Genomic DNA, 26,190 nt, shown 5'->3' on the forward strand with positions numbered 1-26,190 from the left:
ATTGGTACACTAACCTGCGTGAATTTCATGTTTTTCGTGGCCGATCGGGTCAGAATTTTGTTTCTTGGTGCCAAGGCCTCGTCGTTCACTAGAATAGCCTCGATACGGGGGTCCTCTAGGTCGTAAAGGTTCTCAAGGGCACTTACGCTTCCATGGATTTCGTCTGCACCACGCACAACTTCGAACGTGGCTAAACATTTTTTCAACACTGGCTCTAGAATGTTACGATCTGCCAGCAGATTTACAATAGTCAGTGCGTCACGATTGATAAGATCGAAAAATAGAAGCGTGAGACTCTCAGCAAGTAAAGCGTTTTCTGCAGCTGCTAGCCTCGTTCCGGCTGCAATAATGATTTCGCTCAAGACATCGCCGAGCTCAGACCCAAACGTAGCGATTATTGCTTTCACAAGGCGGCCGGAGGCAAGCCCGGAGGCATCGTCTAGATCAGGATCCAATAGCTTTGCAGCCACTTCCAACACATTTTGAATTGCGTTAGTGTCCAGCTCTATAGTTCCCAGCCGCTCTAAAAGCGCAGCATATGCAAAGGATCCGGACTGTAGAATTTGAGGGTCGTCGCACGTTGAAACTAGATCGTGGAAGATCTGGAGAAGCCGACTTTTGTCCGGAAGTTCTGCACCACGCTCAAAAATGACAGCAGCAAGATCCAAAGCAAACTGGAGGTCACTCGAGAACTCATATTTTGATGCCTGAGCATTAGCCAAAGTTTGAATTACTGGGACCAGTAATTTCTGATAAATGTTGGGCAGTGTCTCAGGATTTTGCTCAGCACTTTCGAAAATTTCCTCAACAAAAGACAAGAGCTCAACCGTAAGTTCGATATTAGCAGTGTCTTTGCTAACCAAGGAGAAGAACAATGAGTATACTTGGTCATCCATGAGGACGTCCTGGAAATTCAAGCGCAAAATGTTCATCATAATGTCGGCCAGCAGAGCTGGGGTCTCTTCTTCTGACTCAGGAACAAGACTCGCAATCAACGACAGCATATTTTTTTGTGTGGAACGAAGCTTTTCGGGTGCTACAGTGCAGCCAATCGATATGTTACGAAGAGCCGCTATTTTCACCACATTTGAAGCATTTGATTGAATTTCGAAGGGCAGTTTCAGCATTTGGTCTTTGGTATCACTGCTAAGTTTGGAACCCGCGTATTTCAAAATATAGCCGCCGGTAATGATCGCACGAGCGTGTAGTAACTCGGGCTGTGTAGCGCTCCTGACGATGGCTGCGATATCCGACAAATGATTTGGCGTTAGTTTCTGGCTTTCAAATGACAACTGCTGTAAAACGCATGTAATCAAAAACAGAATGGATTCTAGTTCGAGCCATGTTTGTGCCGTCTTTGCCCGCTCAATAAGTGTTGCCAGAATCATTGGGTGACGCAAATCTCCCGTAAGGTTACCTACGGCAGGGCGCGGCCAAATATCCTCAGCGAGTTCGACTTCGTGAATCACAAAATCATTGTAGTCGTCGATCCAAAGATGTTGAAGCTCCTTGGGAATAGTCGCTTGTGCGATGCAAATATCAAGGAACCGTTGAAGCACTTGCATGTCAAGTAGCGATCTGTGAATTGTCTCGCTACCTTTGGCCCTGAAAAACATATCGATCAAATTAATTTGATGTGTCAGGAGCTCATCATTAACATTTCGGGAAACACGGCATTGCTCTACTCGCTCAACAACAGTTCTGAACAGTTCTGGAATCTCTGGAGCTAGTACTGAAGGGAAAGCTGATTCAAGGTCTCTCAAAGTAAGAATAATCTCATCCTGTAAGTCCGTTTCCTCAGCTTCGTGGATTATAACATGCTTGAATAAGAGACACCACTTATTGACATCTCCTTTAATGATAGCTTCAAGCACCGGCAACTGATCATCATCACCCATTAAAAAGAAATTTATGCACTCATGAAAGCATTTCAAAGCAGCAAGTCTGTGTTCTTTGTGGTCTGCAGCCTCTAGCAAGCATGACATGACGAAAGCGCCAATTTCAAAAAAATCCTGTTCTCTGAGAGTGTCAATTAGAAGCTCTTTGAAGAGCTCCAGACCACCAGCAAGTGCCACACCTTCGGACCGCAATAGTTTCATATTGTTTTCCAATAAGTCAGGCCATTGATCTGGGAATTCGTTACCACCGATTCTGGATACGACACTCGCAGCGGTAGCTCTCACCTTAGGAGAGGCAGAAGTGCCCACAATATTAAGAAGCTCTCGCCGAACATTCGTCTTTGTATCAGGTCCGAGCATAGGCCTTTCAAACTGCTCGAATTCTGGGCCCCAGTGCCGTAAAATCACCGCTTTAGCGACAAGCATTGTCATATGAGCCATCTCCTTTGTGGAGTCCTCAGCATGGGCAATTCTGAAAATATCATTGAAAAAATCATCTGGCCTTGACACAACGTATTGTTCAATGGCAGTCTCGGCGGTCTGACGCGCTACAACATCGCTCGACATCGCGTGCTGGAGAAGCTGATCCATCGTGGAGAGGCGGTTACTAAGTAGAACGACATCACGAGCTGGTGATTTCCAGGTCTGACGGTAAAACTACGTAATAAAACTAGCTAGTTGAGGCGAATTGTAAAAACTCATAGTACCAAATGACCGTACCGAGATGTCCACGGAATCTGATTTTCTCGTTCACGGTGTGGGCATTCGCTCCATCGCTCTCTTGCAGTGGAGTGTAGCGATAGATGCTGCTAGTAAGATTCCAATAATTTGCTGTGTCAGTGTTTCCAAACATTACCAATGGTGCAGTTATCACAGGTAGATCGTACTTGAGCACGCTGTTGAAAACGTGCTTGTTTACACCAGAGAGTATGTCCCAGAATTTGCCCGAGGTCGGTGATTTTGGTGCTGTCTCTGTCCAATCAGAGACATCGATGGTGAGATTGCCCATCATACCATCGAAAACTACTTTCCCACTCTCTACAAGCCCAAGATCGTACTTTTGGGCAATCCCCTTAGCATGTCGTAGGCCCCTGTCCCACACGGACTGCACGGTCTCATCGACAGAAACACGATGGTCCACTTTGACGAAAGCGTGCTCAGGTAGTGCGTTAATTTTGACACCTCCGCTGATAACGTCAACAGCTTGGCTAGTTTGAATAAAGAAACGTGTGGCGCGGTCGGCATTCAAAATATCAATCAGCTTCTGCAAGTATTTGGAGTCCCCTAGGTGAGCTACAATCTCACGAATTTCATCATCTGCTTCGGGCGCAGTTGCAAAGCAAGAGTATGTTTGAGCAGTAACACTTTCTGAATCGAGGTAGGGCTTGAACGGGTCGGCCTCGAGCTTCAAGATCAAATCGGCAAGAATTCCAATTCCGGTGTGATCTGGGGGCATAGACGAGTGACCACCTTGAACCTCGACGGAGTATTTGATATCGATAAGACCTTTCTCAGCTGTCGAAACAAGTGGGAACAAAGCGCCATAGCTTTCGGTAACGCCACTGCCTTCGTCGACGATAGCCTCGATAGAATTTTTACCATATCGTTGTTCGATATGAGAAGAAAGCTTTCCAGCGCCACGCTTGCCCTCAACCTCCTCATCAAACCCAAAAGAGATGAGAATGGTACGCTCAGGCTGCCACCCTTGGCCCAAGAGGCTCTCTGTAGCCTCCAAAATACCTATGAGAGTGTTCTTGGTATCAATTGTACCTCTACCGTACATCCATTCCCCATCATAGAACCCAGAGAATGGTGGGTGTTCCCACTGGTCGACTGTTTCCGGATTCACTGGTACAACGTCTTGGTGCGCCATCAAAATAAGAGGCTTAAGACTACTACTACTGCCCTTGACTGTATACAAGAGACCGTAAGTATTCACTTTCTCAACATTTTCAGCAGTTAGTGGAAATGTATCGAATAGATATTGGTGAAGGTCTGCAAATATGTTGAAGCGATCATCCTTGAGAGGGTCGCTAGCCATTTCATCGAACGATTGGGTTGGAATTTTGATAGCACCAGCAAGGAAATCAACGGACTGCTTCACATAATCTTCTTCCAGAAACTGGCTGGAATCCCTGAAACCGCCAGAAGGAATAAGCGGCTCACTCAGTGGGCACACGGCGCTCGATGGGTGAAATGCTGCTTCGGGAGCCTTGCTGGCCAAGAACGCAACAGGACCGCCCACCGTCAATTCCAGTAAGCCATATACAGCAGCTGCTGCCACCCAAGCCCAAGGCTTCTTGGGCTGACCGTGCTCAGAGGGTCCAAGTGAAATGCTCATTTCAGCGGATAACCCCAGACCTTCCCCCAAACGGCTTTTATCAGTCAGGGCAAGGTTAAGCATGTTCCTGTTAATGAGGGTACTTTAGAAAGGCCAGTTATATATGCCATTCTGAATCTTATATGGAGGGTTTCGATGTTATCTAATAGTTATAATAGCTCAATTAAAATCAAAACAAGAGTGGAATACCCAGGAGGAAGTAGAGTGCAGAGCCCAGAGGCTGCAGGTTGTATGCGCCATTGGCGGGAATGATATCAGAGTTTTCTGCCTGAGGTGGTAGAGTCGGAGTGAAAGGTGGAGGTGTTGACTTTGCGGGCGGAGCTGGAGTAGATGCCTTTGGCAAAATAGTGGAAGGTAGAGCATTTGAAGTTGTCGTCTCAACTTCTGTACTAGCACTCGGGGTTGTGTCGGTTGCTGGATTAGTTGTAGTTTCAGAAGTTGAATCAGTTGTAGTACCGGTTGTTACGTCAGTCGTAGATTCGGTAGTCACGCCGGATGTGGAATCGGTGGTTGGCACGGTCGATGGTACGGTCGTATGCACAGTCTGTGACTCACTTGTTGATTCAGTTGTAGCTGTCGTTATGGGGAAGGTTGTAAGGTCGGTCAAGTCAGTAGTGCTACCTTCTCCTGTCGTAGTATCAACCGGAGGAAGCGTGGTTGACTGGTCAGAGGTCGATGTGATAGCCGGTGGAACAACAATGGTCTTATCGACGTAATCAGTACTAGTCTCACAAGTAGTGGAATACCCAGGGAGGGCAGTAACGACTACTGTAGTTTCATAGACATCGTCGTCATCGTCATCGTAATCCCAATAAACGTCAGTGTGCGTAGGCGGCGGAACAAACACTGTAACATCTTCAGTGGTAACAGGTGGATAAACTTCTACCCAAACATCAGTTGTAGTATGAAAAACCTGAGTGGCAGGAGCGACAACTGTGCTGATAACATCTACATACGCGTTCTGTCTCAGCTGTTCCTCGCGACCATGTGGAACTACTGGCCGATATTCCTGGGCCAGAGCATAGCCGGCAAATAAAGCGATAGTACGTAGCATGTAGGAGAAACAACTGATCATACCTAATTTATATACATATAGCAGTACCTGACCTCAAGATGAAGCAGCTAGAGAAAAAAGCTGCATTGGGCAAGTAAGATGCGTGTAGGATCGGCAGGGAGGCAGGACCATGCATGTGCTTTAGTGGGACAGGTCTAAACCAGAAACATGGAAGCAACCCATTTTTTTTACCAAATAATATCACATGCTTTTCCTATAAAAGCAATCCTTGGTGCCAGCTTCTAGGTTGCCTTTGTCAAATAAGACAGTATGAAGGCGGCAAGGGGCTTGTGAACCGCGACGTACCGTGCAAACTTTAAGCTCAATTGATTTGATTCACATCTTTAACGATCCGTTGAAGATGATCTTAATAACGAAGAGCCAAAAAGACGCAAAAAAGTAAACTCCGATACAGGGAATTGAACCCTGGCCTTCACGGTGAGAGCGTGATGTCCTAGCCACTAGACTATATCGGATTTGTTGGGGTCTATGAATTTGGCATTTTTTTATCGGCTGTGGAGATGCCTGATTTGGATCTGCGCCATTTACCCCTGTAGCAACTCTCCGCAATAGAAGCATACGACAGTGTGTCGTCATCAATGGTTATGACGTTGGTATGAGCAACGCAAACTCGCAATTTCCAGAGCAATCTTGACAGAAGTGCAAAACATCGATAAACACAGCCGACACTCTTCGCGTTCTACTATGCTAAGTGACCTATTCCATAGATTTTTTTAGGTGTAAATGGGTATCCTTGTCAATACATCCTCGAAACATTTCATTCTAGAGTATGAAAGCTCGATCGCTACTTTCACACATACTTACTACTTCAAATACACAAATATTTTTCACCACCTACCCTAGCTCAAGAAATCTGAGCGCACGATGTTTTCAGGTTGGCAACTAGCAGGTTTGTCATCACCTTCAGACTTGGCGTAGGCGAACATCCACGGAAGCGCAATGTCGGGATGGCGGGAACTTCCATTCTTTGGAATTACTCCAGTAATTGATCCCTCGCTATTTTCTGAAGAGCTCACTGCAATCACGCCGGCCAATGATACAGTCTTGTACTCTACGCGGCGAGAGATCAGACAGTTCGACAAAGAGCTGAATCCACTACTCACGACTGCAATCGAGGATGGATGGACAATTGACTTCCTCAGGGGTGTACCAAGCACCTTCTATTTTGTTTCTGTGGCCACAAGACAAGGTGAACCTGCTGTCGTTACCGTGTGGAACATGGGTAAAATGAAGGCAACTGGACCGAGCATTCTATCACGAATAAAAGTGAAGCACAACGAATTCCCTATTACAACATTTGCTATGGCTCCGGATGTTTCGGTCATGGTATTTGGGTATGCTGATGGTGCAGTGATTGTCGTGCGTGGAGATGTTTTACACGATCGAGGCGCTCGCCAAAGACTGGTTTATAATGCACCCACCGCAATTACTGGCCTAGAATTCGTGGATGATGAATACACAAACGTGTTTGTTGCTTCGTTGAGTCAAATTGCGACTGTATCAACAGTTGGGAAGCCCCCCACGGTTCTTGAGAAGTCTAAAGGAGCCGATCTGGGCTGCGTCACCTCCCTTGACAATCAGCTTATTGTCGCGAGAGAAAAAGAAATCTGCTACTATACTCCTTATCAAAGAGGACCCGCAATTGAGTTTGCCTGTACAAAAAAGAGCATTAGCTGCTACAAGCACTACCTTGTAATTGTCTCTCAAGAACACTCGCTTCTTGGAGATCCGTTGAAACTAATCATTGTGGATACTAGAAATAGTATTATCGCATACCAGGGACATCTGGCGGTCAAGCATATGTTTGTGCAGTGGGATAGACTCAACGTTCTTGGCCCAGACAGCGTATTGTATATTCTGAAGGAGAAAACTCCGTTGGAGCAATTGAACATTCTGAGGGAACAGCAACTCTTCAAGACGGCTCTTTCAATGACGAATGGTATTGATTCCAAGGAAGTGCTGCTGCTGCACCAAGAGTATGCTGACTTCCTCCAGGAAAGGGGTGACCAAGAGGGCGCTCTGGAGCATTATATTGAATCTATTAAGCTCGGAAACACCTCGCATGTTATCCTGAGGTACAAAGACTCGCACAAGGTTACACATCTGGCGACATACCTTGAAAAATTGCTCGAAAATGGGCTTGCCCAACCCGAACATATGACCTTGTTGGTTATCTGTTACACAAACATGCATGACTACGAAAAGCTCTCCAACCTTGTTAGCAGTTCATCAGAATTCCAAGATTTTGATTTCGAATCTACAATTCAGGTTTGTCGAAAGTCGAACTATTTCAACCTTGCCGCCCGCCTAGCGCAGATATGGCCAGACCCCGATCTTGTTGTACAGATCAAGTTAGAAATGAATGATCCTAAGGGCTGTTTGGATTACATTTTTACTGTTTCCGTCGCAGATGCGCTTCGTATTTTAACTCAAAACTCTCGCAGCCTTCTAAACAAGTTGCCTGTTGAGACAACCGCCGTTCTCATTTCGCTGTTTACCGGAAAATTCGTGCAACGGCCCGCAGAAGAACTCCAGGAACCAGAAAAAGAAGCAAAAGAGAGCACAGTTGTTGCACCTGTTCTCCAAAGCTATCAGGCTTTTGTGAGCTACCTGAAGACCGCGAGCTACTTGGGTGGTAATTTAGTTAACGCAGAAACTCTGCAAGAACAAAAAACACCAACATATCTGCCACCGAATCCTCGCTTGATTTTCCCTTCATTCATTGGCCATGAGAATGAGTTTGTGATCTTCTTAGAGGCTTGTCTCGAAGCCGCTGCCGATTTTCAGCCATCACAAAACGATTTGGCAGATTTGACAACGGCACTCTATGAGACATACCTCAGCGCTGCCAGAACCTCGAAGGACCCTTCTTGGAACTACAAAGCAGCACGATTGATTGATGAACATAGTCATCTGGCTGATAATTTGGCGATCAAATTAGCAAACATCACCTTGGCGCCCGAGCTAACGTCGGTTGGAGGCTCTCCAGCAGAAAAATTCCGTGATTTGATTCAAGCTCAAAAGATTGATGAGGCACTTGTCCTTCTCGAGAGCAACCCTGAGCCTGAAGTTCTTCTCGTTGCAGTCAAGCATTTTGTTTCCCAGGCAGACGCCTTTGAAAAGATTCGGCCAAATTTCACGGAGCTCCTGAATAAATGCGTACAATTGAGGGTTCTATCGCCGGTTCAAATTATAGATCTTGTTTCACGGCCGCATATAACAATTCAAGATCTGCGGCCGTTCCTGGAGAACCATATCAGAAATGAACGAGCAGAAATTGACCGCAGTTCTAAACTGACAAAGTCTTATCGTGAAGAAACTGAGTCAGAGCGGAAAAAACTTGGTTCTGACTTGCCGATAGTCAAGTATTCGGATTGCGCAGGATGTGGGCTACCTTTAGACCTTCCAGTGGTACATTTTGCATGCAAGCACTCTTATCACCAACGCTGTTCGACTGGATCTGGGTATTGTCGAATTTGTTCGCCCGAGCAGCAGAGTGTTGAGGTGATCAGGCGCAGCCAACTTGAAGCTGTAAAAGAAGACGTATTCATCGATTCATTGGCCTCGCACAACGATAAATTACGGGTAATTACTGATTATATCTCACAAGGAGCTTTAGCGTAGTTTTGTTAATTTGTTTAATTTTATTATTTCAGATTAAAGCAATCGTTACATGCGGTCGACAGGAGTGATGCCAAGGAGGACCAAGCCGTTGTAGAGGACCTGGCGAGCAGCAGAATAAAGAGCCATGCGGGCAATGGCGAGCTCCCGCTCCTGTCCCATAACCCAGAGAACGTCGTAACAAGAAGAGACGATGTGGGTCATCTTGAAAAGATAGGTAAGGATAGTGCTAGGCTCGAGGTTTTTCAAGGCGGTAGAAGTGACATCAGGCCATGAAGCAAGTGTGCGAATAAGGGTAGCAGCGATGGGCTCAGTGAGCAGATCCCAGTTGGCATTGAGCAGCTCCTTTTCAGTGAAGTTGGCATTTCGTTCCATGGAGCGGAGACGAGAATGAGCATACTGCAAGTAAGGGCCAGTGTCACCCTCGAAGGACAACATACGACTCCAGTCAAATTCGTAGTTGAGATTACGCTTGGACTGCATGTCCTGAACCATGATGGCAGACAAACCAACCAAATCGGCAACTTTGTCGGGGTCCTCGACCTGCGCGTACTTGATCTCGTTCTTTTTCATGACTTCGTGCATTGCATCCTTAGTCTCCTCGATGATAGTGCTAAGGAAAACAACAGTTCCCTTACGGGTAGACATACCCTTGATCATACCGAAATTAACGTGCTGGAGCTTGGAGGCCCATTCGTAACCCATGAGCTCAATAATCTTGAAGAACTGTGCGGTGTGCAGATCCTGCTGGCTGCCAATGACATAAATCATCTTGTCGAACTTATAAGTCTCGTAACGCTTGATAGCTTCGCCAACATCACGGGTCAAATACAAAGTAGTTCCGTCGGACTTCTGAACAAGAGTCTTGCCGAGCTTCTTGTTGTACTTGGCGAAGTCGACCAACAGAGCGCCCTTATCCTCAGTAACAAGGTTCTTCTCTTTGAGCTCTTTCATGACCCGGGCTATTTTCTCTTTGGGAACCTGAGACTCACCCGAGTAGGAATCGTACTCAATGTTGAGGCGCTTGTAAGTCTCCTTGTACTTTTCGATACTCATATCACGGAGCTCTTGCCACAAAGTGAGGTATTTCTCATCACCATCCTCCATCTTGCGGAAGTACTGACGGGCCAAATCGTCAGTCTCAGACTTGCCATCGTTAGTGGCCAATTCGTTGTCCTTCTCCTGGTTGACTTTGACGTAGATCTCAAAGAGGTGGTTAATAGGGTCGCTCTGGAGCTTTTCGCGGGAACCATAACGCTCGAATCCAACGGCCAGAAGACCAAACTGCTTGCCCCAGTCGCCCAGGTAGTTGATACGCTCGACCTTGTAGCCGTGCTTCTCGTGGAGGTTACTGAGGAAACCGCCAATGATGGTCGAACGCAGATGGCCAGCATGGAAAGGCTTGGCAATATTAGGCGACGAAAACTCGACGACTACAGTCTGGCCCTTGCCAACGTCGGATCGACCGAAATCGGTTTTGAGGGTCAAGATGTCGTTGATCACTATGTTGAACAGCAGCTTGGCCGAGTACGTGAACTGGAGGAACATGCCGTTCGCGGTGACCGAGTCAACGTACTTGTTTGCAGGGAACTTGTCGGCCCACCCCTTGGCAAGCACGTCCGGCTTCGCGCCCTTGACCCGCAGACGGGGGACGGGGATGACCATATCGCCACGCTCAGGGTTGCTTGTGTACTCCAAAGCGGGGAAAATCAGATCGCGGTCGACGCCGGAAATCTTGGACAGTTCGTCGGAAATATACGACCGGAAAATGTCGACCGGGTTCAGATCAGGCTGCGCCTTGGGGTAGGCTGGGAAATCGGAAATGCCCAGCTTCTGGAGTCGGGCGGTTAAATCAGTGGTGCTGGCCATTCTTGTCTGTAATCGGTGTGTGTTGCAAAAGTATCGGCGGATTATTCGAGTCGACTTCAGGACCATACAATCCCTCTTAATCCAGCGGTTTGCAGTGTGGTTGGGAGAAAAAATTCGTCATCTTTCACTTTGAGTCAGTTTGCAAACCGGACGAATTCCCAGAGGTTGGGATAAGGCAGGTTAAAAAATGGTGCAAAAGGCAGCGGTTTCGGCATGGACGGCGCTTGCTGTGGTATTGGGGTACTTTGGGAGCAATCCCCATCACCTAGCCCGGTGGAGCATTGAGCTGCGAAGCCGGAAGTGGCTTCTTACCGCGGCGCTTCTTAAGCACTCGTACATGTGGGTGGCTATAGTTCACCGGGCGCTACATATGCGCGGTCCGAGCCACCGATACGACAAGGTGGCGTCCATTGTGTGGAACGAGGATCTTTCCCAGGCATTGGACTACTTAGCGAGCAAAAGTCACGAGCCGGTGCACTGGGACGAGTCTACAAGTTCTAGGTTGGCTACAGTGTATAGCGGTCTGTTTGAGCCCGAAAAGCATCTGGACCCAAGTAAACTTGGTAACGCCGGCTGCGATTGGGTGAAGCTTGGCTTTCAAGGCAAAGACCCCACAACAGACTTTCGAGGCACCGGTGCATTAGGTTTGGATCAGTTTGAAGCGTTCTGCACACACCCCCACGCAAAGCAAATATTTATAGAGTCCGGATCTGCTCCTGGCTCGACTGCGGTTGCATTCGATACGCCGTGGTACCCTGTTGCATTAGTCTCAATTCGTCTGACGCATTTCCTGGTTCGCAAAATGATGGACGACCCGGTATGCATGGCTCTCATTTGGGAAAGTGCAAGTTGCACACATACCACATTCCCTCAGGAGCTCGCGACGATGCACACGCGGCTGATGCTCGATTTCCACGAGGCATGGCAAAATGCAGTTGAGCGGAAAGAGATAACCAACTATCATCAGAACGAGGCCTTCATCAAGAGCTTTGAACAAAAAACAGACAAAATTATCAAGGGTCCTGACACACCAGTTTGGAAATAGCAAGTCTGAAATAAGGTTTAGGCGCAGGCGCTTATAAGATCCCGTAAACCGCTGGCCATTTGGCCCTGTTTCATAGTTTGCTGAATGAAAAATTCAAGTCTCAAGGAATTTTTCTGTCGGCTCAGTCCGTTCAATTCGTCGTACTGGCTTAGGAAACGGCGGTACTCTCGAGGCACTTGCAAAACTGGGGACGAGGGCATGCCCATGCTTGGTCCCAAAAAGCCCTCGAGCCTAGCATCAGATAATGGCAGTATTATTAGTGAACACTATCAATCCGAACATGATACAGATCGTAGGAGATGTGGTGCTTTGCTACCAGCATTGACGATATCCCTGCCTTATCAGGGCCCGTTTAACTGTACCAGCTACACCTGAACTTTCCTAATTCGCACCGAGTGCGTGTAATCAGTAATTGACTTCTTTGAGTAGTATTATCCCCATTTTTCGACCCAATTCAAATACTTAAGCCCAGATCTGCTCAGTTTCACCCATAGTGCTGCCAAAATGCGACCACAGGTTGGTGAGATGAATCGAGCTAAAATGATTTGGCTCTCGTTGCGGCTAATTGGAATTGCAAGTGTGGCACTCTTTGGGCTTTACAACGCTATTCATGGCGCAGATCACCCACCCAATCAGGCATTTCAGTACCACGCTTGATTGAAAGGGGCCAGGGCCTCTTTTCATATAGAAAAAAAAATTAAGGTTGACCAACTACTATATACTTGGCAAAAATCTTTTTAGAAAGAGCTTAGTTCTCGTGCAAGAGCTTCTTGAAGGTCTTGGGGGTCTTGGAAGTAGTCTTCTCAACCTTGGCAAAGCCGAGCTTCTTCTCAGCGTAAGCCTTGGCGTAAGGGTTGAGACGGAGAAGGACCTGCTTGTTCTTGAGAGGGTTCTTCTTGAGAACGTGGGTACGCTTCTGCTTGGACTGACCCTTCTCGCGGAGAGCAGCCTGGATCTCAGAAGAGTTGATGATGCCGGTGACATCAGCGTTGGAGATGATGTTCTTGGGCAGAGAGAAGCCAGACTTGGCGGACTCGACACCCTCAGCACCCCAGATCTTGTCGAGGAGATTGAAAGCGGCCTCGGTCCAGATGACGAAGCGACCGAGGTGAGAGCCAGGAGCAAGCTGGAGCAAGCTCAAGTGCTGGACATCGCAGGTCTCGACACCGGGGATGTTGCGGAAAGCCTTGACAAGACCCTTGTCGTTGGCGTAGATGACGAGAGGACCGCGGCGCTGGGTGTGACGGCGGCCACGCAGCTTACCCTTACCGGCACGGAGCTTCTTGGAGTTGAGGACCTTGACAACGTCCTCGTGAGCGCCAACAGCCTTGAGAGCGGCGACGGCCTCCTTGGTCTTGGAGACGGACTCGAGGTCGTTAGAGACAACGAGAGGGACCTCGGAGATCTGCTCGACACGGTGACCACGAGCCAGGACCAAAGGAGCAACACCAGAGGCAGCGATGGCGGAAGCGGTAGCGTAGCGCTTCTCGTTGTGGTTCACCTTGACGTGCCAGCGGCGCCAAGTCTTGGTGGGAGCGAACATACGACCGCCACGGCACATGTTACCGAAAGCAGCCTGACCAGCACGGTAGGTACCGGAACCGCTAACACGGGGGATACGGGCGACAGCACGACCAGTACCCCAGGACTCGGCAGAGGTCTGCTCACCGGCGTTGCGGGCAACGGCGTAGGCCTGACGCTTGTTCTTGTTGACAGCGGTGAAAACGTCGTGGACGATATCCAGACGGATGGGGGTAGCAAAGACAGCGGGCAGAGCAGCGGTGCTAGCAACAGAGCTGCCGTTGTAGACAGAAACCTGAGGACGGGACATTGAGGGTATGAAGGGCTTGTGAGCGCTACACCTGAAATGTTTGTCCGGGGAGGGCGCTCGCTGCATGCTGTGACGTGCTATAGCCCCTAAGCCCTAAGTGGTTCCATGAAGTGGTACTTGAGGGAGGGCTCGTGTGTGTGACTAATCCATGTGGCTTCTGGTGCTGCCGGGGGTCATTCTGGTGGTCGTTTATAGCATTGTTTATGGGTCAAAGTCACGAGGATCTGGTCGTTTTATCTGGCATTACATTTCGAGGTACGGAGGCTATCTTGTTCCTATAGGTTATATCGGTTTGATGGGGTATTTCTTTTACGAATTTCACAGGCACTGTCTGCCGCTGCTGCAGTCGGCAACGCACCGGCTATGGATCCCGCTGAACTATCCAATTCCAATTGTAACTATTATTTGGGGAGTTCTTTCCGACCCTGGGCTAATTACTCGAGCCAACCATGCAAAAGTAATGAGTGTTTACCCGTATGACCGAATACTGTTTATGCCCATGAATGAGTGCAGAACATGTCACTTTGAGAAACCGGCTCGAAGCAGGCACTGCTCTACATGTAACGGATGCATTGCCTTGGCGGATCACCATTGCCTGTTCCTTAACCGCTGCATAGGTGCGAACAACTACAAGCAATTTATGGCCTTTCTATTTACCACCCTGTACATTTTCATCTACGGCGGCATCGTGACGTCTTCGATTCTGTTGCGGCTGATTCCCGATTTGTTGGAGCAAGGACATCGTGGCCGAGATTTGTTTAGGTCGATTCTACGAGTGGGGAGAGGATACCGTGCCGCTGCCTGTATGTTGATTCTGTGCGTTCTGCTCGGAATCATTAATGTTGTTTTCATTGCCGCTCAGGTCAAATATATTTATGTTGGTGCAACTACAAACGAGGTCACTAAATGGGAAGATGTTAACGAGCTGATGGACGAGGGCAAGCTGTACATGTACGAGCTGCCGGCGGAAACGAAACAAAGCATTGTGTTGCAGCGTCTTAGCGACGGCACATGGCATCGAAGCTTGAACAGCCAAGAACAGCAGCTGGTGTCAAAGTATAAGGCGCCATTAGTTCAAATCACGAGTCATGAGTCGGTGCACAATATTTATGATGAGGGATTCCGTCGCAACCTAAAGACGCGGTTGTGTTCTCCTAACTGGAAATAGTGGTAACTCAATTCAATATATACAGGAATCTCTTTTGGTTTCAATTTTTTTCATAAATTCATACTGGGGTTTAGGCAGCAGCCAACGGAGCCTCTGGGAGCGCGGGAGCAACGGGGTTCTCGGCCATCATACGGGACATGGCAATACCGGCGCCCTCCATACCGGCGAGAATGAAGCCGCAGATGATGGCGCTGTTACGCATGTGTTTCCAGCCACCACGAACAGCCAGGGCACCGCCGACCAAGAACCCAGAGATAATAGAGTTCCAGGGGTCTTCGGTCTTGCGCACGGCCTTGACAGTGCAGTCGAAGAAAGAGAACATACCGCCCCAGGCGCCAAAGTTACCACCCAACGTGGGAGCTCTCAAGCGGACGGCAGACTTGACACCTTGCCAGCGCTCGCCAACGGGGGAGTTGCGGAAGCCCTTGACGGAGTGCCAGATAGTGCCACCAATGGCACCCATGGCAAACGCACCACCAAAATCATTAACAATAACCATCGGGCAGGGGTCGCGGGAATGGTCGCCACTCATTGTACAATCAAAGGTTACTGAAAAACAATTTTCAGACTTAGTCACCCAAAGTAATGGGTGGGTGTGAGTGGGATCAGAGACGGCTGGAGGTGGAGTTTGCTAAATGGGTTAGCGACGAGGAAAACGCGAAATGTTTTTGCGTGAAACGTTGCAACAGGTCGGTTTAGTGCCAGATCGGAGGTTTTTGTGCCTGAATACTGTGGTTTTTCGAAGGGCCGCAACGCTCGGCTTTTTCCCCGGCAAAGTGAACATATAGCTATAATCTCGTATTTATTTATCAAGTAGACAGTTTTTGTTCATCTAGGAGCTCGCCAACCTGCCTCGACACGCCCCGGCGGCAACCCAAAATGCGACAAAAAAATGCGTCTTGGCGTTGCAGATAGCGCACATGCGGCCCGGCAGGCCATTTTTCAGCTAGGTTAGGGTTTTTCCGATCGGGATCAAAGCGGTGGCAGCCCATTGATAACGGATCGGCGGCTTGGGATTGGTCGAGGTAGTGCAAAAAGTTTTAAGAAATATACTAAAACAATACAAAAAATTAATTGCTAAAAGCTGTGTGTATTAAGTGGTCAGGTATCAGGTCAATTTAAAGCAAGTAAGCAGCGACGGCGGCAACACCAACGGCAGCAGAGAGACCCTTGGCAACGGCGGCGTTGGCAGTAGAGACGGGGCCGGCAGTGGTAGGGGCAACGGGGGCAACAGAAGCAGAAGAGGTGTGGGTAAGAGTGCAAGGGCAGTCAGTGATGGTCAAGGTGGTGGGCTTGGTGACGGTGTAGGTCTTGTTGTTCATGGTGAAGGTAGTAGGCTCAGGGCAGTAAGTGGTGAACTCAGTAACAACGGTGGTAGTGGTAGTGCCATTAGCAGAGCTGGTGACGTTAGAGGAAGCAGTGCTATTAGCAGCGGCAGCGACGGCGATGGAAGAGAGGACGAAAGTGCGAGAAACCATTGTTGTGTTGTGGGAGATAATCAGGGAGGTGCCATAATTTATACTTTTTGGCGCCGCTCATGCCTGCATATGCAGAAGATTTTGCACGCAGTCAGATCTACGTCCCAAAAGAGACGAAAAAGGCTGGCGCATATGCGTTGAGTCAACACACGTACTAGCCTTTAAGGTTTTTTTCCCCTTTGTTAAAGCAGTGGGTGTTGACCACATGGTACCAGTATATTGGTACTCGCCGCCTCTTGGTTTTTGTCCATGTCCTATCCATAACCATGCATGTGCGTCTGCTTGCCTCCTGCCTAATTTGGAATGGTGTTTGTCAGCCGTAAAGCATTGTGGCCGGCAACCGAAGCTCGGCTTCCGCAACGTTTTTTGGGACATGCTATCTCATGACCTACCTATAAATAGAAATGGCGACGTTTCAAGTATTGAATAGTTTACAGAAAGTCTATGGCAATATTCGACATTACTGGCACCTTCATTGGCGCTATCAACACGAAGCAGAGCATACCAGTGCCGACTAAAGAATGATCATATGGCGGACTTGTGCTACTTTAGTCATCGCTGCCAAAAAATGGATGTGCGCATTGTTAAGGGTAAAGCAGGAGCGGATCTTCATGTCGCAGCCCCTTATTCCATTGTAGAGTCTGTTGAGCTCGCGTTGCTATTTGATAAAAACAGCGACTGGAAAAAATTCATGTGAAGGCAGCGGCCATCTCCTTCCATCGTGTATATGCTATCTATTTTAACTCGGTTGCTTGCAAACGTACAATTCAAAAACGGCATAGCCCGATTATGAAATCACCTATGCAGCCCAAGCTAGGCAATGCAGGAGACAGGAGTTGCAGCCCATCGTCAGCTCAGGGCACATGAATGAGATGGTGGTTGCTGTGAGGCCAGTACATTCTTTTTTTAGACAGCCCTTTCTGTCCAATTTTCTTTTACTTGTATCTAAAAGGCTATAACGTGTATTTTTCCTTAAAAAAACCACCCGTCCTGCCTCATGTCGGCTCACGTGCCTTTCCCATCAGCACCCAAAAGGTCCGGCGATTGCATCGCGATTTTCTGTGTTAACCTCGTATATATACGTATAATTGATACAAATCAGTTGATCTGTAATTGAGAGCTCTGCTGATCAGCAATTTGCGCCTGATTGCTCCATTCAGTGCCGGTTGCTATGGGACGTTGCGGGCGTTTCTCCCCAAGGGGGTGCTGCATCAAAACAATGGACCGTGCGGCCTTGCGACCAGCATGTACCCAGAGGGAGAAAAAAAAATTCTGGAAAAAGCGGGCTTAACGTTAATCGAGTTAATTATTTGAGCTGATTATTTAGTTATTTCATAGCTGAATATTGGTGCAACGGGTCCCGCAAATAATTCGCTTGCTCGCCTCATCTGAGGCGTTAGACGCCCTACATCTAAATTCCAGTAGTTTAGGCTTCCCATTCACGAGGCTACCCCCTAATCAGACTAGATCGACCCCACGCGACAGCTTACTGTATTTATCTACCCTGCTAATTAAACCATTGATACTCCTCGTAACCCGGTTTGTCCTCCAGATATCTGTCTTGGCCCACGGCAATTATAGACGGACCAGGGCCAGGCTCGATTCGCACTAAATTACATGGGCTCTTCCACCCTCTACAAGGGACGGTTGATTACTAGCCGCTTCTCGACGCCAAAGGGTGTGCTGACTCTCAAAAGAGGTTTGCTGAGTTAGCATCACCTATCTGAAGGCAAACCCAGAATTCAAAGTACCCACCTTGGCCGCACCGCTGGCCACAACTTGCTAGAATTCGAGGTGTTTTTATAGTTTACACTCCAAGTCTGGAAGAAATTGTTGGCGATCCACTAATTGTAAAATTATGAGCGAGCGCTTTGCCCAGTTCAAACTTGTTTTACTTGGTGAGTCTGCCGTGGGGAAGTCATCACTGGTGAACCGATTCGCAAAAGATCGATTCGACGAGTTCCGCCAATCAACTATCGGTGCTGCCTTTCTGACCCAGAGCGTCCGCCTGGAACCCGACACTGTTATCAAGTTTGAGATTTGGGATACCGCCGGCCAGGAGAGATACAAGTCATTGGCCCCTATGTACTATCGTAACGCAAATTGCGCGGTTGTAGTTTTCGATCTGACCTCCTCTACATCGCTAGGCCGCGCAAAATCCTGGGTAAAGGAGCTCCAACTGCAGGCTAGCGACAACATTGTCATTGCCCTGGCTGCGAACAAAGCTGACCTCACTAGCAAGAGACAGGTCGATCGCGAAGAGGCTGCAGAGTACGCTCGCGAAGCGGGTCTTTTGTATTTCGAGACTTCAGCCAAGACCGGTGAAAGCGTCAAGGAAATGTTCAAGGCCATTGCAGAACGCATGCCTATCGAGGACGTCGAACGAGAGCGGGAGCGCGCAGAACGGAGAGCTCTGGACCTCAATCGGGCTCAGCAGAATGGTTGTGCTTGTTAATACAGTATGCATCCCTTAATTTGTGTACTGGTCGTATATCTTGGCCCCCAGCAGAATTGCCCAGTGCCCCACAAACAAATGCACGGGCCACCCTATCACACATTCGGCAGCCGCCAGCGATCCAAGAACGCGGAGTATCGTTGGTGACGCTGGTATAATGCATACACTCAATATTTTTATAATCCTCAGAATAGCATCCTGTGTAATTGCCGGCAATCGCTTGCCTATGGCTTGGGGCGGGACTTGAGGGACGTCCACGAACTCAAGAGCCGTTAACAGCACGTTGGCGGTGGGACGAACTTCTGGTGCACCCAGCAGGTTTCTCATCAACGGTATAAGCGCACCAAGGTCTGTTCTGTGCATGCTTGTGTTGCTGTGCCCAAAGTTGAACGCGAACGAGGCCACTTCGGCTTTGAGGGCCTCTAGGTCGCCGTGAGACTGCCAGGCATCGGAGTAGGGCAGATCTGAGAAGGTGAGAAAATGCAGTATCATGCCAATTGAGAACATGTCTGACCTTTTCGAAAACAATGGCAGCTGCCCGTTCAGTGGTCGAAGCAGCTCTGGCGCACAGTACTCCAGCGTGCCTGTGGATCCCGTGCCATGACGCATGGTTCCTTCCAATTGGCTCTCGCCAAAGTCTGATAGAAGCACGGTTGGAAGATCATTGGCGTGGCGGTACTGCAGTAGGCAGTTCGAGGGCTTCAGGTCACGGTGTATCACTCCTTTCTCGTGGAGGTATCGGGTTCCCTCTGTGATGTCGATCATGAACCTCTTGATCTCGTAGACTGAAAGCCGGCCATCGTCACTACGATCATACTCGTCCCCAAGTTCAAGCTTTTCACTTGAATCTACTGCCGATAAGCGGCGTGTGGGTTTGGTCTTTCGCTGGAAAACATAGTCCTCCAGAGTGCCGCCCTCGCAATACTCTTGGAGTATAAACGCACATGGTACCTCTGGACCAAACGAGGACGGGCTGGAAAGCTCAAGCCACACGTGATTGTATTTCACCAGGTTGCTGTGTGACAATTGTCGCAGTAGGTGTACTTCTGATAGCACCTTCTCGAGCCATTCCCGATCGTTGCCTACAGGGACCTTTTTGAGCGCGAATTTACCAATTGATAAATTATCAAGCATGTGTTCGACGAGATATACTGAGGCCCGGGACCCACGTCCTAATAGCCGCAATGTTTTGAAAAATCGGTCAAAGTAGCCCTGGCTCAACGCAGTCGACGAAATGCCTGTTTTCACCGGCGGCTTCGAGTCGTCCAGCCCAACACTTTGCAAGAGACTAAAGTATTCGGGGAATAAGTCGTGCTTGTTGAATGGTCTGTCAATTCTTTGTCCACACGTCGGACAATGCTCATTCGGCCCACGCGGCGGCGGGTCGTTAGGCGACGGAACTACCGTCAATTGGCGGCTTGAGCGATCATACACAACTACTTTGGTCTCGGATATCCGGTGTCTGGTTAGTTTTTCTCTCGTCCGTTGCTTGTTGTACTTACAGTGTCACTTCTCCACTACCGGCACGAATCAACGACATGCTGGGTGATTACGATCTCCTGAGCAAAGCTCATCTGTGTAGTTATACTTTATATGGTTGCGCGGTATTCATCCCTTTGAAATTATGCTTGGCGTTCTGTAATTTGGTTATTCAAGTATTCGGCTCTAGTTTTTTGTACATTTTCTGGTCGGTAACCTATGCTCACTAAGTAAGGACCTTAAGATACTCCGCTGAACCATGAAGATTATTTTCTTCACATAAATAAACACAGCACCAAGAGACATAAAAAGAGCCAGTGCCAAGTTAAGACGAACGCTGCTCGAATCAAAGCCAGTCGTTCACTAATTCCCCGCTCTTTATTTTTGTTCCAAAGCGACAAATTATTCAGCTCATGCCGACGAGGAAACGGGCCTTGAAAGGATGGTCAGATAGCCACAAAAGCAAGAATTCAAGGATCCAAAGGATCAAGGATTCCACAAAAAAAGGGCGTGCCACCGGCATGCTGATTTCCAACGTCGGCCGTGGCCGTCCTAACGGTCGTAGAAAGGACGACTCTCCACAGCCCTCTCCGAGTGGATTTCTAACAAAAGAAGCGGATCGGCTTGTACCTGGCCAAGGAATAATAGGGTACAACTACAAAGAAAGCGATGAGCCAGAGATAACAAAGGAAATCATCACAGTTGAAGATCAGAGCACGCCTGAATCGATGGGAGGTCTAGAGGAAGGGCATACGAACGACGGCGACGACTTTTTAGCATTCTCGGACGACCAAGGAGTTAATGAGGAAATGAATAGGAGGTTTACCGAATTCGAAGCAAACGAAGAACAAGAGCAGGAAGCACAGCGAGAGAAGCAGTTCGCCAAGGTCCCACTGCCACTACCGGACTACCCGAGTCCTTGGCTGCAGAAGCATACAAACTGCTCGCTGGCCACGCAGTTTTCGAAAGAGATCGTTGATTTCGTCAAACACGTTTCTCCCACTGAAAGCGACAACAAGACTCGAGCGGACCTCGTTGCGCGGATAAGAAGTGTTATGAGACAGCTATGGCCAGATTGTCGAGCACATGCGTTTGGGTCATACGCCATGGGCATGCACCTGCCCGGAGCGGATGTTGATATGGTTGTGTTGTCTAAGGATCAGCGGCTAAACAGCCGCACACAACTGTACCGGCTGGCGGATCGGGTTCGCAGACATGGATACGCCACTAAGGTCGAGGTTATTAGCCGTGCTCGTGTGCCAATTATCAAGTTCATTGATGCCGAAACCAAAATCCCAGTGGATATCTCGTTTGAACAACAAACAGCAACTAGAGCCGTGGAAAAAGTTCAACACTGGTTATCTGAGAGCCCAGCTGTGAAGCCGCTTGCTATGGTGCTGAAACAGTTCCTGAGACGACGTCGTCTCAGTGATGTTTCTCATGGGTTTTTGGGAGGGTACTCGACAATCTGCATGGTGGTATCTTTTTTGAAAAACCACCCCCAAGTCTCAGCCAATAGAATCGATCCCCTCGAGAACCTTGGCGTCCTATTGTTGGAGTTTTTCATACTCTACGGCGAAACTTTTGACTACAACACATATGCACTAGGCATGACGGGGAATATGGAGCATATCTTGAAGCGGCAGTCCATCGATATGCAGTCCTCCACGCCAGACTCACTCGCCATCCAGGACCCCAATGATCCAGGCAATAATGTTGCCCGATCGAGTTTCAATTATCATGTTGTTAAAAAGGAGTTTGCACATGCCGCAGATCTGCTGAAGCGGATGTTTTTTGAGTATGAAAAGTACGAGCCGGAGGTGAGATGTGAGAAATCGTTCCTGGCCGCCCTGGTGAAGAGTGATGTCAATCTTGCACAGCCCAATAAGCAGCCCGAAAACACGCCGATTGACGACTATGATCTGATTGTCCAGCGCAGAAGCAAGGTAAGGAACGAGATCCACAACATTCTTGAAAATGTCAAGAACGAAAAGCGAGACAACCGGGCTAGGCAGCAGTTACGGGACAGGCTTCAGATTCCTGGGTCGCCGCCGCAGGAAAAGAAACAAACTGCAAAGCTGAGCGATGATGAGGATGCTGAGAACTCACATTACAATGTCAAGAGGAAGAATACCAAGGACGGCCCTTCTATTCCCCAGTTCGAGACTCTTGGATCTAAACGAAAGAATCATAGCGAGGACAACAAGAAAAAGAACAAGAAGAAGAAAAAGAACAACAGCGGCAACAACAAGAAAAACAAAAAGCCCGACGACAAATCAAAGTCAACTAGCAGTGTGCCGCCCGAATCGCAGCAGCAGTCTAAGCCAAAACCCGCTCCAAAACACCGGTCCCAACCAAATACCCGCAAGCAAACACCGCATACGAAGCAGGAAGTCAAGAAAGAGCCGACAGAAGGCAGCACCAAAAAAAATGACGTCAAAGTCCAAAACGAGAAACGGTCCCAAAAAGGCAAAACCAAGGTCAAAACCGAATAAGCTCTACATGATCCATAATTTAACTGTACATTAATTTGCCTTAATTCCGCTAACAAGTCCTCAACCGTACTATCCCAAACATTACCCTACGTTGGTGCACTCGGACCTGCAGCTAAAGTGGATTCTCAATTTACACGCGCCGTCCTAACCCGCGTTTCGTGTCATGACTCGAAGGTGCAAAAAAGTCCGGTTCGAGGACAGTACAGAAACAAACGGAACCCAAAAGATACATTGTTCCGGAAATGGCATTCTAAAAGTCCAGAACTGCTCGGAAGAGGAGCCGCGGAGCTTGTTATCCCAGCTGTTTGGCGGCGCATCCAACGTGCCGGCCAAGAACGCTCCGCAAGTATTTGGTCTCATCAAAGACGCGATCCTGTTTAACAATTACCGCAAAAATCAGCACGAGGACCACGAAGGGTGCTTGCCGTCATTACTGGAGGCATACACCATCTTGAACTCATGTTTAAAGACTCGGGAAGGAGCCACCGAGGTGGCTGGCGAGGCGAGAAAAGTTATCCAGGCCATAAAACGCGATTTTTTGACACTTAAAAACACTACAGACGTGCTAGAGGTGCGTAATATTGTACAGATTTACAGGGTATTGGACGCTATGTTCTCTGCGGAGCCCATCGCTAGCGTAATTGAAGCCGAGTACGTTAGATTCTTTTTGGGCAGTGCCATCGATATTCTGGCCTCTCCTGACGCATCCAAAGCACTTACTGGGGCATGTATACGGCTTTTTACGAATCTCTATTATCCAAAAGCGCTGTCGAGCGACATGGCAGCACGTCTTCTTAAGGCCATTGGAACGCGACCCACTTTCCCCTCGGCCACGCTGGCTATTGAATACCTCACAGCATACCGAATGATGCTGGTTCATCATCGCAACTTGATGGCAACAAGTGCTGTTTTGTGGGTTGCAACCATTGTCAACTTGTTGTGTGACAGTAACGCCTTGGTTCGCCAACATGCCCTTCACACATTGACTGAATGCAACCGTAAACTGAGCTGTGAGCGATCCATATCTTCTGCAATTTTCGATGCATTTGACGCGACCGATGCTGATGGCGAGCCATGTGGTAATGTGATCTGCCAAAGGCTTTCGGTGTTTGTAACATTGCAGGGGGAAAGCCGCACCACTATGTCGATTTGGAGTAATGTTTTGCTGGCTCTGCACTCAAATAGCGGTGACAAACTTGTTGAATGGCCCTTCATGGTCAAATGGATAGATATCTGCAAACAGGCATTACATTCCGCGTTCTTGTCTACCCGTGAAGCCGCGTTGATTGCCTGGCGCACTGCTATTTATGTTCTTGCGTTTGACACCAAGCCCCAACAGTACGACCGCTGCTTACAATTTTTGATATATCCTTTGCGAATCGTACGTGATAACGTTCCGGCGGTAATCTTGAAGAGACAGCTTGGTATTCTCAATGCTCTTCTATATATTGGACTTCGCATTCAGCCGGTGACGCCAGAGCTTTACGACTTGGTCTGGACCAACGTTGTCGCACCAGTTATGCAGTATTTATTTGCCAGTGGCTGTTCAGAGGCGCAAACGGAAGCTATCAAAGTTTTGAATGGTATTATCCGGAGTGGCCAGCTTCAAACTCCAGGGTCAAAACCTCAACGAGCCAAAATTATCGGCAGCGACGTCGAGCTTTCAGAAATCGGTGGGTTTCCTACATGGTGGATCAAACAGAACCTCAGCCTTGTTTTGGAACTTGTCCTCGATATTCGAGAGAGCGCAGGCACTGATGTCGTGATGGGCCTGTGGCAATCAATTGCAGCTGTCTGTAAACAATCACTGGCTTCTGAGATCCATGAGAGCAATGATTCAGTCAACATGGTCGCTAGTATGCTCACATTCATTCAAAAGGTACCGGAGCCGAATGTTGTCGATTTCGCTATGCCTATGATCGACACAATCGGCGTCGCGAGCATGCTTTCGCGCCGGTTCGCACTAGGTGATGACAATGTGGTTGCTGTGGCAAAGTCTCACGCCAATAGTGCGATTTCTATTATTTTAGGCAGGATTTTTGCTGTTGTTGATGAAAAGCCTGCCGAGCAGGCTCTTGTTCAGATTCTCAATAAGACAGGGACGTTGCGACGAGCGCTCAGTTTGTTGAGCACCGCTGTTAATATTGCTCCAACTGGCCAAGTGTGGAAAACGTGCGCCCAACAGACAAGAAACCAGCTCACGTCAGAGCCCTGCACACTCGAGGGTGATGATCTTGACAACGTGTTGGCCATATTGAGCGTTGGTCCTGAGCGGGGCCTCGACAAAGAAGCATGGGAAAAATGGCTCGAGTTGTTTTCAGCTACGCTCAAAGCACACGGTAAGAACGAGCCATTTGTCACTTTGATGGGTCGCTACGATGCTAATCAGCTGGACCTACAGACTCTTTTGGACTTGAAAGCGGGGCCCCTCTGTAATCGCAATGATTTCAACGTTGTTATTGTTCGAGCTTTATCTCTCCGTGCCCACGATTTGATTGCACTCGAACCTAATTTAAGTGGAATTGCGTCATCCTTCCGGGTCCAGCTGGCTCGTCAGCTCGTGACGGCCACCTATAATGTACAGAATGATTTCTTCCCTCAGGTGCTTGACTTTGCTGATAAGTTGGTCGAGGACACCGATATCATTGCCAATGCTGATATCTTTGCCATGGGGTTCCAGTCGTCACTGGACGAGCACAAACAGCATACGGCAGACAAATGGAACAGTTTGTTTGCCAATGTACCAATCGAGGCAGAGTTCTCTGACAAGGTTGTGGCTACCATCAACCATGTTCACTCAGGTCAGATTGCTGATATTGTTATTCCGCCATCGATCCCTCTGTTATCGTCCTCTTTGGGATCGGAAACACCTTCTCGCAAGCGGTTGGCCTTCCCTAGTTCATCACCTCCGCAGTCCCCTACTGAGGACTTGGCCCGTTTCAAGAAGCGACGCACTGCCGCAGATGGCTACGACTCGCACACGCTTGCGACACCACCAAACAGCAGCGACTCGTTTACGCCGGGCATGCATGCCATGGATCTGTTCAGACGGCTGCATGAAACCAGCGATCCGTTCGAGATCGTGACAATCAAGGAGGAGCATAGTCAGATGGCCAAGCCACGACCCATTCCGTTGTTGTCTGAAATGGAGAACCTGTGCTCGTCGCCGCCTCGGTCAATGGCCCAGGATGACATGCGGGAACGAAGTAAAGAGTTGGGCATTTTGAAGAGCGCGCTCATGCGATCAGATCTGCGACGCAACCTCAAGAAAGGTGTGTCAAAGTCCGAGTGCCAGCTTCTTGAAAAGCTCCTAATGGATACACTTGTTGCTGTGCGGATTCACATGGCCAACACGGCGGAATAGGCATTAATTTATAAAGAGTAGTGACGATCTATGCTAGTTTAACGTCTCTGTGATTCGCTTCTGTGCGAACG

The 26,190-nt window shown here is 48.5% G+C and overlaps 14 protein-coding genes across 14 annotated transcripts; 6 read left to right on the plus strand and 8 right to left on the minus strand.

Annotated features, from left to right (window-relative positions):
* B9G98_03250 (Importin subunit beta-5) lies at positions 1 to 2,489 on the minus strand (the record flags this gene model as incomplete). The annotated part of the gene is made up of 1 exon (XM_024809807.1): positions 9 to 2,489. A coding segment is annotated over one exon (2,481 nt), but the record flags the coding sequence as incomplete, so codon positions are not given.
* Positions 2,490 to 2,568: 79 nt separating this feature from the next.
* Positions 2,569 to 4,239, minus strand: B9G98_03251 (Carboxypeptidase S; the record flags this gene model as incomplete). The annotated part of the gene is made up of 1 exon (XM_024809808.1): positions 2,569 to 4,239. One exon carries the CDS (start codon positions 4,237 to 4,239, stop codon positions 2,569 to 2,571), a length of 1,671 nt encoding a protein of 556 aa, XP_024665576.1.
* Positions 4,240 to 4,408: 169 nt separating this feature from the next.
* B9G98_03252 (hypothetical protein) lies at positions 4,409 to 5,293 on the minus strand (the record flags this gene model as incomplete). Its single annotated transcript, XM_024809809.1, has 1 exon — positions 4,409 to 5,293. One exon carries the CDS (start codon positions 5,291 to 5,293, stop codon positions 4,409 to 4,411), a length of 885 nt encoding a protein of 294 aa, XP_024665577.1.
* Positions 5,294 to 6,253: 960 nt separating this feature from the next.
* On the plus strand, positions 6,254 to 8,938 carry B9G98_03253 (E3 ubiquitin-protein ligase PEP5; the record flags this gene model as incomplete). The annotated part of the gene is made up of 1 exon (XM_024809810.1): positions 6,254 to 8,938. The coding sequence occupies one exon, from the start codon at positions 6,254 to 6,256 to the stop codon at positions 8,936 to 8,938; it is 2,685 nt and encodes an 894-aa protein (XP_024665578.1).
* A 45-nt stretch (positions 8,939 to 8,983) lies between these two features.
* Positions 8,984 to 10,804, minus strand: B9G98_03254 (Arginine--tRNA ligase, cytoplasmic; the record flags this gene model as incomplete). Its single annotated transcript, XM_024809811.1, has 1 exon — positions 8,984 to 10,804. One exon carries the CDS (start codon positions 10,802 to 10,804, stop codon positions 8,984 to 8,986), a length of 1,821 nt encoding a protein of 606 aa, XP_024665579.1.
* A 187-nt stretch (positions 10,805 to 10,991) lies between these two features.
* On the plus strand, positions 10,992 to 11,849 carry B9G98_03255 (ELMO domain-containing protein B; the record flags this gene model as incomplete). The annotated part of the gene is made up of 1 exon (XM_024809812.1): positions 10,992 to 11,849. One exon carries the CDS (start codon positions 10,992 to 10,994, stop codon positions 11,847 to 11,849), a length of 858 nt encoding a protein of 285 aa, XP_024665580.1.
* A 748-nt stretch (positions 11,850 to 12,597) lies between these two features.
* Positions 12,598 to 13,746, minus strand: B9G98_03256 (60S ribosomal protein L4-A; the record flags this gene model as incomplete). The annotated part of the gene is made up of 1 exon (XM_024809813.1): positions 12,598 to 13,746. One exon carries the CDS (start codon positions 13,744 to 13,746, stop codon positions 12,598 to 12,600), a length of 1,149 nt encoding a protein of 382 aa, XP_024665581.1.
* Positions 13,747 to 13,828: 82 nt separating this feature from the next.
* B9G98_03257 (Palmitoyltransferase SWF1) lies at positions 13,829 to 14,848 on the plus strand (the record flags this gene model as incomplete). The annotated part of the gene is made up of 1 exon (XM_024809814.1): positions 13,829 to 14,848. One exon carries the CDS (start codon positions 13,829 to 13,831, stop codon positions 14,846 to 14,848), a length of 1,020 nt encoding a protein of 339 aa, XP_024665582.1.
* A 70-nt stretch (positions 14,849 to 14,918) lies between these two features.
* B9G98_03258 (Mitochondrial import inner membrane translocase subunit TIM17) lies at positions 14,919 to 15,380 on the minus strand (the record flags this gene model as incomplete). The annotated part of the gene is made up of 1 exon (XM_024809815.1): positions 14,919 to 15,380. The coding sequence occupies one exon, from the start codon at positions 15,378 to 15,380 to the stop codon at positions 14,919 to 14,921; it is 462 nt and encodes a 153-aa protein (XP_024665583.1).
* A 586-nt stretch (positions 15,381 to 15,966) lies between these two features.
* Positions 15,967 to 16,326, minus strand: B9G98_03259 (putative cell wall protein SPI1; the record flags this gene model as incomplete). Its single annotated transcript, XM_024809816.1, has 1 exon — positions 15,967 to 16,326. The coding sequence occupies one exon, from the start codon at positions 16,324 to 16,326 to the stop codon at positions 15,967 to 15,969; it is 360 nt and encodes a 119-aa protein (XP_024665584.1).
* Positions 16,327 to 18,184: 1,858 nt separating this feature from the next.
* On the plus strand, positions 18,185 to 18,781 carry B9G98_03260 (Ras-related protein Rab-5B; the record flags this gene model as incomplete). The annotated part of the gene is made up of 1 exon (XM_024809817.1): positions 18,185 to 18,781. One exon carries the CDS (start codon positions 18,185 to 18,187, stop codon positions 18,779 to 18,781), a length of 597 nt encoding a protein of 198 aa, XP_024665585.1.
* A 15-nt stretch (positions 18,782 to 18,796) lies between these two features.
* B9G98_03261 (putative serine/threonine-protein kinase IKS1) lies at positions 18,797 to 20,321 on the minus strand (the record flags this gene model as incomplete). The annotated part of the gene is made up of 2 exons (XM_024809818.1): positions 18,797 to 20,243; positions 20,284 to 20,321. The coding sequence occupies 2 exons, from the start codon at positions 20,319 to 20,321 to the stop codon at positions 18,797 to 18,799; spliced, it is 1,485 nt and encodes a 494-aa protein (XP_024665586.1).
* Positions 20,322 to 20,673: 352 nt separating this feature from the next.
* Positions 20,674 to 22,755, plus strand: B9G98_03262 (Poly(A) RNA polymerase protein 1; the record flags this gene model as incomplete). The annotated part of the gene is made up of 1 exon (XM_024809819.1): positions 20,674 to 22,755. One exon carries the CDS (start codon positions 20,674 to 20,676, stop codon positions 22,753 to 22,755), a length of 2,082 nt encoding a protein of 693 aa, XP_024665587.1.
* A 163-nt stretch (positions 22,756 to 22,918) lies between these two features.
* Positions 22,919 to 26,119, plus strand: B9G98_03263 (hypothetical protein; the record flags this gene model as incomplete). The annotated part of the gene is made up of 1 exon (XM_024809820.1): positions 22,919 to 26,119. One exon carries the CDS (start codon positions 22,919 to 22,921, stop codon positions 26,117 to 26,119), a length of 3,201 nt encoding a protein of 1,066 aa, XP_024665588.1.
* Positions 26,120 to 26,190: the final 71 nt, after the last annotated feature.

This window comes from Wickerhamiella sorbophila (assembly GCF_002251995.1).
Source record: "Wickerhamiella sorbophila strain DS02 chromosome Unknown contig2, whole genome shotgun sequence".
NCBI classification, from domain to species: Eukaryota; Fungi; Ascomycota; class Dipodascomycetes; order Dipodascales; family Trichomonascaceae; genus Wickerhamiella; species Wickerhamiella sorbophila.